Raw genomic sequence first — 13,818 nt, 5'->3', positions numbered from 1 at the left:
GGTTATTTTGAATATCCCCTTTACCCTCAACTTCAACACAACATTGAAAGTCCATCAATGAAAGCTCAAATGGAGCTTTATTATCTTTATTTATAACTAGAAGCCTGGTGCACGAAATTTGTGCACGGGCAGAGTCCCTTGGGCTGGCTGGCAATCAGGGCCAATTGGGGCCTTCCGGTTGCTGGTCGGGGCCTTCCTTCCCTGGCTGCCGGCTGCTGGCCAGGGGCTTCCTTTGTTCTGCGCCGCCCCCTGATGATCAATGTACATCATAGAGAGCAATCAAACTTCCGGTCTCTCGGTTAAACTCCCGGTCTCCCAGTAGAACTTGCGAGGGGACAATTTGCATATTAGCCTTTTATATATATAGATATTTGTCTCCAGTCTACCCAAATTTTTCTCTTTCTTTGACCCCTTATCTTAAAATACCTCTTATTCCCTTTGTAAGATGCAACCACTTTTGAACAACAGATTTGAGCTAGAGTCAAGGTCTTGAGTAGATAATTCTCATTTCTAGTTTACAGGAATGAACTGAGACTCCCCAGGGACATGCTCGAAGGACAAGTTGATCTTGGCTTTTGTTTTCCTGGATCCATGACACCAGCTTTGTCTTCCTGAGTGTGGTGTGGAGAAGGTAGGCATGTGTGTGAGTTTGTGTGTTGGGGAGGGTGGCAGTTTGAGAGAATCTACAGAGTAGGGGGTAGGTAAGCAACAGAAAACTAGTGAGATGTACCAGCTATTGTAGCAAGACAAATATTAAAGAAAGGGTTGGGATATTTAAAGGTAATCTTTAGTTATTTTATGGTGTACTTATAATTAATCCTCTTCCTCCATTTTGTCACAAGACCTTCAGGAAAATCCATATTATTATATTAGCATTTTAGGACCTAGAAGACACTGGGTGGAAGCAAAGGGGACATAGGGCAAGAGACCTTGTTACACTCAAGTAATTCTGAGAGCCCTAGTATGGAAAACTCATCTCAGTGGGCTTGGCCAGGGAAGAATAGCACCATTCTATCCAAACCTCAAACACACACCCTGGGCTTTCCCCTCTGAAAATCTGGGATTTCTAAGGACTGAACAAAAACCAAGAGTTTTCCAATAGACTAGTCACTACAGTCTGGCCTCTCACAAGTGGTCCCTCATTATGGCCCCTACTCCAGTTACCATGGCAACATTTGGGCATCTTCTGGTCCTGAGACCCTTTTGAAATTTCTAAGAAGATGATGAGAAAAGGAAAAATGTCACAGTCAAAGGTTAGTAAGTGGATGAGCAAGATCCTATACTCTGTCAATAATTACATATTATTGTTATGTAGGATCTCATCAAAATACAATGACTTATTGATGAAAAGGTTAAATGCTAAAAGCTGAGATCAGCATCATTCCTATCCCCTTTATTTCTGCACTTTGGATCTAGCTGGAGTCTATTTGACAAAAGCCTGATTTGTACAATTGTATGAGATGTAATCAGAGTCCAGTCTTTCCTTTCCTTCCTTAGAGAACAGCAGAGAGAAGACATGTAATGAGTAGACCTCATTCTCTAGGTCTCATATCAGAGAAGGTCTAAAAGAGAGAAGGAAGCTCAAGTTGTTTATCATCTATTATGTTCTTGACCTTTCCCATGCATTATCTCAAATAATCAGGAGAAAGAACTAACAATCTCAGGCTTAAAAGTGATGTGATAGACTCAAGGTTGGGACTTGTCCAAGGTCAAACAGTTAAGTTTTGGACGCAGGATTTCAATCCAGGCGTCTCTGATTCCCCACTATTCCATGCAACTGCTCGGGGAAACTTTATACATAAAATATAGGACCTTCCATATAGCATTGGATCAATGGGGAAGGGAAAGGCAGCAGACAATTCCTACATCTGGCTTGGCTTCTCATATCACCTGTTCATGCTATTCCTGTGGACAAGGAAGTCATGGCCACATCATTCCCCCTCTCAGCTCCAGGCTTAGTATCTGAAAAATGAGGGTATCTGTCAAATTGGAGATACTGTCTGCAGGGGTGACCATCCACTATGGAGAGTGGAGAGAAAATACTAGATGAAATGCTCTTTTTTTTTTAATAATGGTGGAGCCACATTTACATAAGGCCATTGCCCAAATATCTTGTCTGTTGCCATTGGGAAAATGGGTTCAGTCCACCATAATCACCGGGCACCATGGAGCTATTGCTGACACTGGCCCCATGCTTCATTATTGAGGTTAGCTTTCAGCACCTACTCTGAGGGTTTGTTTTAATCATCATTAGAGAGTGTTTACTAGATTAAAACTGTGGCTGTCTTCTGCAAAGGAGCTCTGCAAATGGCTTTATGAGTTTCCAGATTTATTTTGTCTCAATGACTTGTCTCAGTTTGCAAATCAAATCAAAGCTGATTTTTCTAACTGCCACTTGGGTGCAACCAGCGGGAATCGGCAGAGCCAGCTGTGCTTCCTTGATGGCTGTGCCAGAGATGGGAGTGAAGCTGCTTGCTGGTGGCCAGAGAGGTTCTAGAGAGAAGACAGCAGACAAGCAAGTACCTGCTAAACTCTACCGGGGTAGGGCGAGCAAGTCAAGGGAAGTGAATTTTATTTTCTGGAAAGAGAAAAGGCAGACAGGACCTATGTGGCCTCAAAGATAGAGTGGCAGAAATACTAGGGAACCAGTTTGAGCTCATGACATGGAGGCTCCCTCTAACTGAAGTATCCAATGGTGGAAGCAACTCCCTGGGGGGAGTAGTGAGGTCCCTGTCATAGAAAGTACCAAGCAAAGCCTTGGATGGTCTTTTTGTTAGTGGCGATTGTAGATCACATAGTTAATCCCTACCTCTATCATTTTACTTCTACTTTCCAAGAGATAGTTCTGACAAGTAGCTTATGTTTGAAAAAATGAAACCGTGGAAGACTGACATGTTAGCATTCTATCTATCTATTGATTGATTGATTAATCAATTGATACATCAATTCATTTATCCATTTGTTCATTCAACATGTCTTATTGAGCACCAATGTATGTTGGATCTGGGAACACAACAGTGCTCAAAATAGGCATAATCCTTTCACTTCGCTTGGAATCTAGCCGAGAGACAGATAGTCAACATGTAAGTAAACACGATGAATGGTTTGAAAAAAGTACTGGGTACAATGAGAGTGGAGAATGCTGGGGATATATATTAGATTGGAGGTCAGGATGGTCTTTATAAGGAAGTCAGGTTTCAGCTACAGTCAGAAAGATGTATGCCTGTTAAGCAGATGCATATGGTGGCCCAATAATTTCAGGCAGAGGGGGCAGGATGGGCAAAGGTCCTGATGTAGGAAGGAGCTTGATGTGTTTTGAAGAACTGAAAGAAGACCAGTGTGCTGGAGTGTCTGCAGTAAATAAGAACATAAAGCCTGGATGAGGCTGGAGGGCAGGGAGTGGCCAGGTCACGCACACAAGTCTTGTGGATGCAGGGTCTGTGGGTAATAGAAAGTGGCAAAGTGAATGGAAAGTTGTACGCAGGGAGGCAGGGGAAGAATTAGGCAAACAGATAATCAGTTGGTAAAGGGGCTTGGATGGAACTGAGCGTCAGTTCCCAGAAGAGGAGCTGACTGGTATGGTTCATGAACTGAGCCTCCAGAGCAGAAACCATTCTCCCTTAGCCTGCCATGCCTGAGCCAGAAGACTTGGATTGAGTGATTTGGGTATCACCTGCAGCAGCTGCAGCCTGGACCATCTTCCACCAGATGGGATGATCATCTGCCATGGGAAGGGTTGTTTTATTTCCCACTGGAGCTTCAGCATCTTGGAAGTCTAAGTATCCAACACCAAACTTTCACATGATCCATTTTCTAAGGGTCACTTTGGGGCATGTTTAGCTTACATCTTCAACCTGGTTCCTAAACTGAGCCCATGCCTCATCTTCCAAATGTAAACATTATTGAATGGGTCCAAGTGTATCTCTCACCCTCTTACTTGCCCTTTCTCACAGTTTCTGTTTTAACTGCCAGAACAAAACTTCCTTTTTAAATTGATTGGTGTGTTTTTTGTTTTGTTTTTTTGTGTGTGTTTTTTTCCCCCCTGACTCTTTAGTGCCCTCCCCCATTTCAAAGTCTGACTAATAGTTTTTTGTTTCCAAACCAAAACTTAATGTTTGTTAACTACCATCTGTAATTCTCTCTCTATAACTCTGGGCAGATTCCCAGAGCTAGAGTGGGCCAAGCAAAGGGCGTTTAACTTTTTCTTTTAGCTCTTGAGTTGAGGCAATCCATTGGCTTGTTGCTATGCCTCAACCCAATGATGAAATACAGCCTTTACATAATAAGAGCCCTGTGGTACCCAGATCTTCTATTCAGGTTGGTGTGCCATCTGCCAGATGCTGTGAGTGTTAAGGCTAAAGGCTTACACCTGAGACCTTCTCCGGAGACCTGAGCAAGGCTCAAGGGTGCCATTTCCCCTGGAGCCACCTGAGAGACCCAGGAGAGGGAGGCAGGGAGGAGAAGAGGAGGTGCCAAGGACTGTGTGCTATGGGGGAGGAGGTAGCAATCCTGATCTTCTTGTCTCTAGGCAGAACAACTCTGGAGAAATTTACATTCCACCTGAATAGATTCTTGCTCAGCATTTTCTCACTCCCAGTCTCACTTCCCTCTTTCACTTACAGATTTCTTCCAGGAGCCCTCCCTCAATACCTCCCATTCACCAAATCCCTGCCTCAGGCTCTGCTGCAGGGAAGCTGTTTTAAGACTGCTCTCTTTCCTCTTCATCTGCTCTTTGATAAACTCCACTTCCCCACTGGGTTCCTCTAAAGTCAAAGCTAATGACAGCAGACCCCAGATGAGGTACAGATAAAGAAGAATGTGAATCTGGGGCAGTGACCACAGCCCCCATCAATGGAAAAGACTGCCCCAAGGCTTCTGAGATGAACCTGTCCTGACCCTAGAGTTAACCCTTCTATTGACAAATACCAAACACACCCTCCCCACAGTCCCTTAGCACACCTTCAATTTGAGGTTCTGATCTGCCTCTATAAATAAAAATTGCCCCCGTGACATGTGGATCCACCAGCTGAATCCTCTCTAAACACAGGGCGCTTGGCTCTTCCTGTGGGGGAGGGCAAGAGGTGGGCCAGGAGGGTGGCTCCCCTCATAGTTTAAGGTTCAGTCAGCTAGCCTCCCAGATACCACCCTTGCTCTGGGTACTACACAATCCCAGTGCTAGTAGAGAAGGCGTGGTGCTGGGGCAGGGAGGCAAAAGTCTCCTACATGGCACCAGTCCCAAGGAGCAGAGCCTGAGATGATGGCCCAGGGCACGCATGCCATGACTACATGGGGCAACTTCAGTCCCGATTCTCGCTGGAAGCACTGGTCACAATTATCTGTAAAAGCATCCATATAATGTCTGTGTCCACACTAGACTGTGAGCCTGCTAAGAACAGGAACCATGATTGCCAGCTCACCACAAAATCCTAAGTTCTTTTTAAGATGCCTGGCTCATCAAGTGAGCTGACTCCATGGAGGAAATAATAGTCATGAGTAATAATAAAAAAAAAAATTTCCAAAATACTTTGCAGTAAATAAAACACTTTTAAGTTTATCATATCATATCATATCATATCATATCATATCATATCATATCATAGAAACGGTGGGAGAGGTGTTGCTGTGCTGGAGCTGGCTTGCACCAGTTGTCTAGAGCTGGTTGTTCAACATTCAAGATTTCTTTTTTCTTCTTCTTTTTTTTTTTTTTTTGCCAGCAAGTTGTTAAACCATTGGCAATGTGAAATTAGACCTGGAGGGGATATTTACACCTGAATATCCACAAAGACAACAAATTAGGGCTTTTCTTTGACAAAGAGCAGGTCTATCAGCAAACCACTGGCAGTAGGTATGTTCAAAAGGTTCTATGAATGGGTAGATGGGGATGGCTTTACATGGGATGTGCTGAGTTTTAGGAAGATCCAGGGAGACCCTCAAGGCCTCTGAGCCTTGCTGCAGTGAGATGCTGACTCCGATGCCTTCACTCATTTCAGCAGGCATTTTTCGAGGGCCTACGTGTGCCAGAAACTTCCCGCCGTGGCAACACCTGATTGGCAAATTAGTGATTAACATGGAGCAGCTCCTTATCAGAGCTTCTCCCAAAGGGAAGTGCTGGTTCCTTCCCCAGGAAGCCCAGCCTGTTCAGGCCCCAGACCGTGATTGGATCAGCACCTGATGCTCCATCATCATGTCGGGTCTGAGGAGGGTCCTGCTGCCACAGTTTGGGGTCCTCTGCCTGAGGCAGCCTCATCTCACTCAGCTTCTGAAGGGAGCAGCAGTAACGCGCCAGGTCCCCCCTCTGGCAGGGCTGGTTCCTGCTCCTTGCCCACCCTTGAAAGCTATGGGATTGCACTGTGAATGGCGAATAGTCAGAGGTTCTGGTGGGAACCACATGGACATGCCCCTAACTGCATGCTTCCTATTTGGGGTTGACCAGTGACTCCCCCCTAAATTCAAATGTTAAAGTCCTAACACCCAATACCTCAGAATGTGACCTTATCTGGTAATAGGGTCCTTGCAGATGTAATTAGATAGGATGAGGACATACTGGAGTAGGGTGGGCCCCTAATTTTAATATGATCAGTGTTCTTGTACAGAGAAATTTGGACACAGAGATGCACACAGGGAGAACGCCATGTGAAGGTGAAGGCACAGATTGGAGTGGTCCTTCTACAAGCCGAGGAACCGCAAAGATTGTCAGCAAACGACCAGAAGCTGGGGAGAGGCCCGGAGCTGATCCTGCCCTCACAGCCCTAAGGAGGAACCAACCCTGCCGACGCTTGATGTCAGACTTCTAGCCTCCAGAACGGAGAGACAGTAAGTTTTGCTGTTTAAGCCACTCAATCTGTGCGCCTTTGGTACAACAGCCACAGAAGACCAATGTGGGTCCCTTTCTTGGCAACCCTCCAAACCGGCAGCACTCCATTGGAGTGACACACAGTGACCTGACACGCAGACACGGTGTGGCATCTCACAGAGGGGGGGTCAGGTCAGAATGACCCCGCGTGTGTGTTCGGAGCTGTTCCGTTCGGAGTGGCAGCCCTCCAGTTCTGCGAGACTCACATAGCTAACCACACACACTGTTTGGTGTCACCACGGGCAGGGACAGGACACAGGCAGCTGCTTTCTCACCAGAGCCCTGGCCTCGAGCCTGCACACAAGCTCACGCGCCAGGGGCTGGATGCCGCTGGCAGACACTTGAGGAAGGTGCCGTAATGCCAGAGGTGGAGGAGCCTGGAGGAAACAGATGGCCCGTGGAATCTGCCACAGGGACTTCCCATACTCCCGGCGCCCGAGGGATTCCCAGTATCGTATTTTCCTCTATTAAAAAGAATAGTGTTTTCAGCAAACCCACAAAGAGGGAAATTTGATTCAGGAAAGAGACAGGTTAAATATTGATTCCTAGCCTTCGATCCTGATACAGAGTCCCCACGGGCAGTGCATGGATTTACATGGGGTTTGCCTTTAATCGACTGAGATGCTCCATTAGCAGTGCCAGGCACAGAGAGACACTAACCAAATGCAGGTTCCCTTCCCTTGTCTTTGCTCTGCAGTCACCAAGTGCCCTCTTATCTGATGGGTGCTGTGCAGGCATCCCTCCCTGAGCCGTGGTGGAGGGCATTCTACATCATCCAGCCCCCTGCCCCATTCCCATGTGCTGCTGGAGCCCCGCTCTCAGGGCTACAGTGACGGCCCTCAATGAACTGGAAACCTCAGGTGTGGCTGCTCAGAGCCACTCTGACTCCCGACTCCTCCAAGCTCTGCCAGGGTGTGGTCAGCTGGGCACATATCATTCATTCATGTGTTGCTACCCTTCCAGACCTTACAGGTGCACACATTCCAATAAGGATGACTGTGACCTATAGGTCAAACAGGAGGAGAAACCCTAAGGGTGCTGAGGAGAGGTGAGAGCTTTCTATTCTCTAAAGACCACTCAGTTTTCCTGCAGACCAGCAAGGTGTCTCGGCAGCAGCATGCGTGCACAGTGGGTCCTCAACGTCCCAGGAAAACAGTGGTACGTACTCTCTCAGAGTCCCCATACATACCTACTGATTGTCCAGTCACATGTTCCCAATTCTTAAGATATGATCCAACAAACTACTTGTTAGGTGGCCTATGTCTCAGAGGGTATCCTGAGATGCCCACATACTTCGTGGTGGGCAGAACGACCACATCAACCCTCCCTTGTCTACAAATCAAAGGCTAGAGGGGAAGCATGGAGCAGCATCACAGGGAGGGTTTCTACGTAAGTTCCTTCCCTCTCCCGGCTGCCTGTGTAAGCCAGATGCCGCAGACACCCAGGTGTCCTGCTCGCCGCCTAGAGCTCTAGAGCTACCCAATGGATGGTGTCCCTCTTCCAGATGATTGGTTTTCTTCAGGGAAAAGTCTGCAAGGCTGTGATTTGTGTCACTTTTGCTTGCAGGCCATCAGTTCTCCTGGCCTCCTCACAAAGGGCATTTCATTTCTTTCTGTCTAGTAGCCTGAGTTCCTCAGAGGGAACAAGTTAGGGACATGCCGACCCCTCATGACTTCTGTGAAATCAGGATGAGTTCTTGTCACAATGAGCCCTTAGTGCCCTGTCTTCTCCTTTCTCTCGCATCTTCTCTGTTCTGCCTACAAATTGATCTTATTTTCTTCAAGGTTGTAAAAGCCGTGCTTGGCTGGTCTTGACTCGTTTGCCAAATAACCATAGATATTCTTTCTTCTCTCTCTCTTCCTCCTCCCTTCTTCCCTTCTTACTCCTCTCTCTTTCTCTCAGTCTCTCTCTGTCTATCTCAATCTCTGTCTCCCCTCCCCAATATATCTGTGCATTTTCTCTGTATGTGTGCATGTGTCTATATATTCATATATATATATATATATATATATATATATATATATATATATATAGTTGGGTTGGGTCATTGTTTTTATCTATACTTTATATCTATGACTATATTTATACTTATAATGGTCATCTCCAAGGAAGCAACCTATAAAACTATATATGCTGTCAATAAAAGCAGGGAACAAAATAGAATTGCCCAATTTTGGTGTTTTTATATGGGAAGGATAGCTGTTAAAAATAGCAATTCTATAACAAAAAGATAAACTTGATATCTAACCATTCAACCCTGTAAGAGGTTAAATGATAACAAACTATTCATTGATTTTTTTTTAAAAAAAGACTAATAAATAGAAACATGTACCAATTGAAAGAGCCAGACAATTCAATTATAATTAGGAAAACAAAAAGTGATGAGGCTGAACAATGTTGCCTTAGTTTTTGGAGGAAGTGTTGAAAATGCCAACTACAAAACAAAGCCATGTTTCTTTTCTCATTATTAAAGGCGTCAACAGTAATCACCTCATCTTTGAAAGCCATGTGCCAATTGAATAAAGTACAAAACCCATAAGACCAGTTTAATAGACATGCTTAAAAATTTCAACATAAACAAAGATCTAAATTCAAGAATATATAGCAGAAGAATATTTGAGTAAACTTATATTACCCACTGATTATTATACCAGTTCATCCATCCATTGATTCAACAAATATGTTCTGAGCTCTTGCTATGCTTTAGGCACTGTGTTATTAATATATACACAGTCAGGTATACATTAATTCCTAGATGCAAATGATTCCAATAAAAATAACAATTCTTTCTCATTATTGTTGCCTAAACTCTCCCTGTGTGGCTAGAAGGAGGAATACTTAAGTGACTAAAGAATGGCTGAAGACAGACAAGAACATGCCAACATACCTTTCGTAGCCAGACGAACGCAGTTGATTTTGGTCTCCTGTGAACAACAAAAGTAAGGCTCTAGTTAATTAGTTGTGGGTTTGGTTTGCTATATAAAGAAAAATATATATATTTGCATATATATGCATTAATATTTATTTTTAATTATAATTTTAAATTTGTCCTTTCCATTCCTCTCTCCCCTCCCTCCCCATTGGAATCACTTTTTAATTCTGTTTCTTCATTTCTTTTCAGTCTAGGTACACACTTCCTTCCTTTCACTTCCTGGTTCACATCACCTCATAAGCTTCTTCCCCAGACAAAACCACTGTATAAACATATCAGATATTGCCCACCAGAGAACAACTTTCACAACAACACTAAGTGGACACATGATGGCATGCGGTGTGCTTTATTTAGCTGCATGGGTTCCTGAGAGAACCCATGGGTTTGTAAGTGGAACCAAAGGGCATCTTTGGGAAACTTTGCTATAGGTAAATAATGCATCTATATGCACAGACTGACACAGACACGTGGCAGTAGCCTGCCAATATGAATGTTTAAGATCCAAACTGAGAAGTTCATGTTCAAAAAGTCACTTTGGCCCTGAGATCTCTGGTGAACCTCAGTTTTCATAGATAATGTTGTGTGTGTGTGTATTTATGTGGCAATAGAATCTTTGCAGAGTGAACTATCTAATCGTTGTTGGCTGGTCCCCTGTGGACAGGATCCATAAGTTTTTGGGGTTGCTGAGCATGAAGTTGAGTTACAGAAGATAATGAGCTTAGCCTATTTTATTAGGATCATCTCCCAGGAAGTCCTGGAACAAGCTGAAAATTCCAGTTCACTAAGTTACGCCCCCGGCAATAGTCTGAATGTAGTGTAACAATAAAAATAAAAGACAAAGAATGCAATGTGTGTGTGTGTGTGTGTGTGTGTGTGTGTGTGTGTGTCTCAGGAACACAATGCTTGCCTTGCTAATGCTTACTCATAAGGAACCATTGCATTTTGAAGGCACTTGTGTTAGTTAGGATAAAAAAGGTTATGCAAATATAATAAAACCCATGAACTTCAATGGCTAGAACCAGCAAAGGCTTATTTTCCATTCAAGTTACATGTCCAATGTAGGTGTGTGGCTGGGTCTGGGAGGGCAGTGTGGTGGTTTTGGGAGATTCTCATCATTGTAGTCACTCAGAGACAAAGGCTGGCACCTCCACTTCAACACAAGGCTTCAGTGTTCACTGAGGCAGGAAAGAAAAGGCTGAAGAGTATTGATTTACATACAACACTTTGTATCAGAAGCCACACTTTTGTTTTGACTCAGGTTTCATTGGCTAGAACCAGTCCTGTGGCCATGCCTAACTTTAGCGAGGTTACTGGCTGGAGTCCTCCATGCACTCAGAAATAGAGAAGAAATGCTAATGTCTACAGCAGAGTCTATTTTACCTACGCATACCTCTGAATGCTAGAAATTGTCACTTCTATTAAACTCAGGTATGACTCCTCAATGGTCTTGATTCTGTTCCCTAAAACAGCGGTCGCCAACTGGTGGTCCACTAACCACTGGTGGTCCATGAGGTCCAAAAGGTTGGCATCCGCTGCCCTAAACCACAGGCAGTCTGCTCTTGTTTGTATATTGGAAGATGGCTTTCAGTTCATTAACATTCTTGTTCCTCAACAATTTCTCATATGATAAGAGTCTAAGACCTTTGAATCATCCTAGCCACTCATCCTAGGACATCCAGTTGTCCCTCTTAGTGAGAAAGGACTATAAAAGGAAGCAACAGTCTCCATGTGGTCTTGTCGACATATGATCACCTAGCTAGTCACTTTTTTTCTACTTTCCTTACTTACACAGGGCTTCTATTAGCATAGCAACATCCTAATTTATAATTGATCACAGTGAATGTTCCAACAACCTGCAACTTCTTCCTCCCTCCCCCAACCAAAATATATCCGTCTGCTTCTACACCTACAGATGTGGTTGCATTTCTGAAACTCAAGTACAGTCACATCCACTGTTACCTTCCATCTTCCTTGACTCATCCGATTACTACAACCTATCACCATATCCTCCACTATCTGCAAGTTTTGGGGCATAATTTTTCTCGAACTTCATCCAGATAACTAATTAAGTAGAAACCTGTAAAAGACCAATGGTAGAGCTCTGTGGCATATACCAGAATATTTCTTCCAGGTTGGCATTCATCTGTTCACCAGTATAGAACTAGTTACTCACCTCCCCAAGTGCTTTGTCACTCAGGTGTTAGTACTACATTTTCCCACAAAAAAAACTTTGGAATAGGGTCAAATTTACTTCAGAGACTGATTCCCTGTCTATTGTATTTCTCTAATCTATAAGCCCAAGAACTCCCTTAAAGAAAGAAGGTTGGGTTGACATGACTTGTTCTTTGGGACAAGTGTTTTCTTTCCTCCCTATTTTTACACCGAAAGTGTTCCTTTTTAAAATAAATAATTGTTTTATTTTATAAAATGGAAAATGCAGATTTGTGAAAAGAATATGACACATTATGGTTTTAATATATGAAGTATTCATTTGAGGCATTCATATGATATTTGAAGTATGTTATATTTCAAGAAAAATGTTTTTTTTAATGAACACATTCAGAATATGGAGAAAAGGGAGAATGACTGATAAAAATATAGAAATAGAGTAGAACACTCTACATAAGATGCCAAAAAAGCTACATCACAAATGAGTTAAAACTTAAAAATGATGAAAAAGATTATCAAACTTTTTTTTTTTGTTGTTGTTTTCATGCTTGGAGAAGAAGCAAACTTCTTCAAATCTTCTTAGCTTCCATTTTTGTTCTTTGGTTAAAAGGTCAGTGAACTGAAGCCTGAGATAGTTAAGGAAAGTACAACTGCAGAGAACTGAAGAAGATCTGCTAATCGTCATGTACCATAATGATCATCAATGAGAAGTTGAGTCTCATGGGAGGGGTGCTAAGGGACCAGAGATGGTCAGCAGGACCACCCACTTCATATTAAGACAAAGAAAAAAATATTTTGTAAATACTACATTAGAAATCTTGCCAATTCTGTGCATGATAGCTGAATATAACTGTGGGCAAGGGTTTGATGAGCCAACACTGTTGGGGATGATTTGTAACTATGTGTCTAGACTTGAAAGAGAATCAATCTAATCTCTTTACCTCTAAGAATCTATTCTCAGTGAATCACCTTAATATTCAAAGATGTTGATTCTGGTGTTTTTATAAACGTGACAATGATTAGCACCATATCTATCTAGCCCTATAGACATGATAAAGGAATTTGTGGCCTACCCACACAGTCGGTAGGAATAGTACACATAAGGAAATTAATGAATAAAGAAAAGTACAATTTTTATAACAACGAACAGACAGATATAAGTATTAAAAAAATAAGTTCTGATGGAAATATATTAAATCCTAAAAATTGTTGCACAATCAGTTTGAAGTATAACATGTATGTAGATGGTTATAATGATCTTAAACACTATTTGCTAAATTCTCACAAGTAAATGCACATTGATGGCCAGCACCTAGATATAAACACCCAACATTGCCAGCATCTCAGAAGCTTATCCATGCTCCCCTGAGTCACTTCATCCTGCAAAGGTGACCACTAACCTGCTTTCTGACTATCTATCTATCTATCTATCTATCTATCTATCTATCATCTATCTAGACTTTAAGATAAAGTTTAAAGTGTGTTACACCAAAGGGAATCCTGAGTAGCTGCTATGGTTTATTCTACTTACTACCTTCTCTTCCCCACTAGGTCATTTGAGAGAACTTTCTAATTCTCATTAGCATCATCTTCCTTTCCACAGTTGATGCATGAAATTGGGCCATTTCCCAACACCACCTCCTCCACCACGCATCTCTTAAAATCTGTTCTCTAAAATCTTGTGCATGTCTGATTATGCTTAACTCTCCCTGGCTCTGACAAACATGACACTGACATGTACTCTTTCTTCCAAGTTCCTGACACTTTTAATTCTATAACCAATTTGTCTTTGTTGGTTAGACACAAGTACAGAATAACAAAGTCCTGAGTCAATCTCTTGACCTTCTGGGTGACTGAACCGTTA

General features: G+C 43.0%; 1 protein-coding gene across 6 annotated transcripts in view; it reads right to left on the bottom strand.

Annotated features, from left to right (window-relative positions):
- PTPRT (protein tyrosine phosphatase receptor type T) overlaps positions 1–13,818 on the bottom strand; it is a 932,116-nt gene that overhangs the window by 164,982 nt on the left and 753,316 nt on the right. For all 6 annotated transcript variants that reach the window (XM_079783687.1, XM_079783689.1, XM_079783688.1 and 3 more), the window contains exon 13: positions 9,741–9,777. In XM_079783687.1, the coding sequence (XP_079639813.1) occupies positions 9,741–9,777 (37 nt within the window). The remainder of the gene's footprint in view (positions 1–9,740; positions 9,778–13,818) is intronic.

The sequence above is a fragment of the Cnephaeus nilssonii genome (assembly GCF_951640355.1).
Source record: "Cnephaeus nilssonii genome assembly, chromosome: 11".
Lineage (NCBI taxonomy): Eukaryota > Metazoa > Chordata > Mammalia > Chiroptera > Vespertilionidae > Cnephaeus > Cnephaeus nilssonii.
Note: the sequence above shows the minus strand (reverse complement) of the source record. Positions and strands in the feature narration are given on the sequence as shown.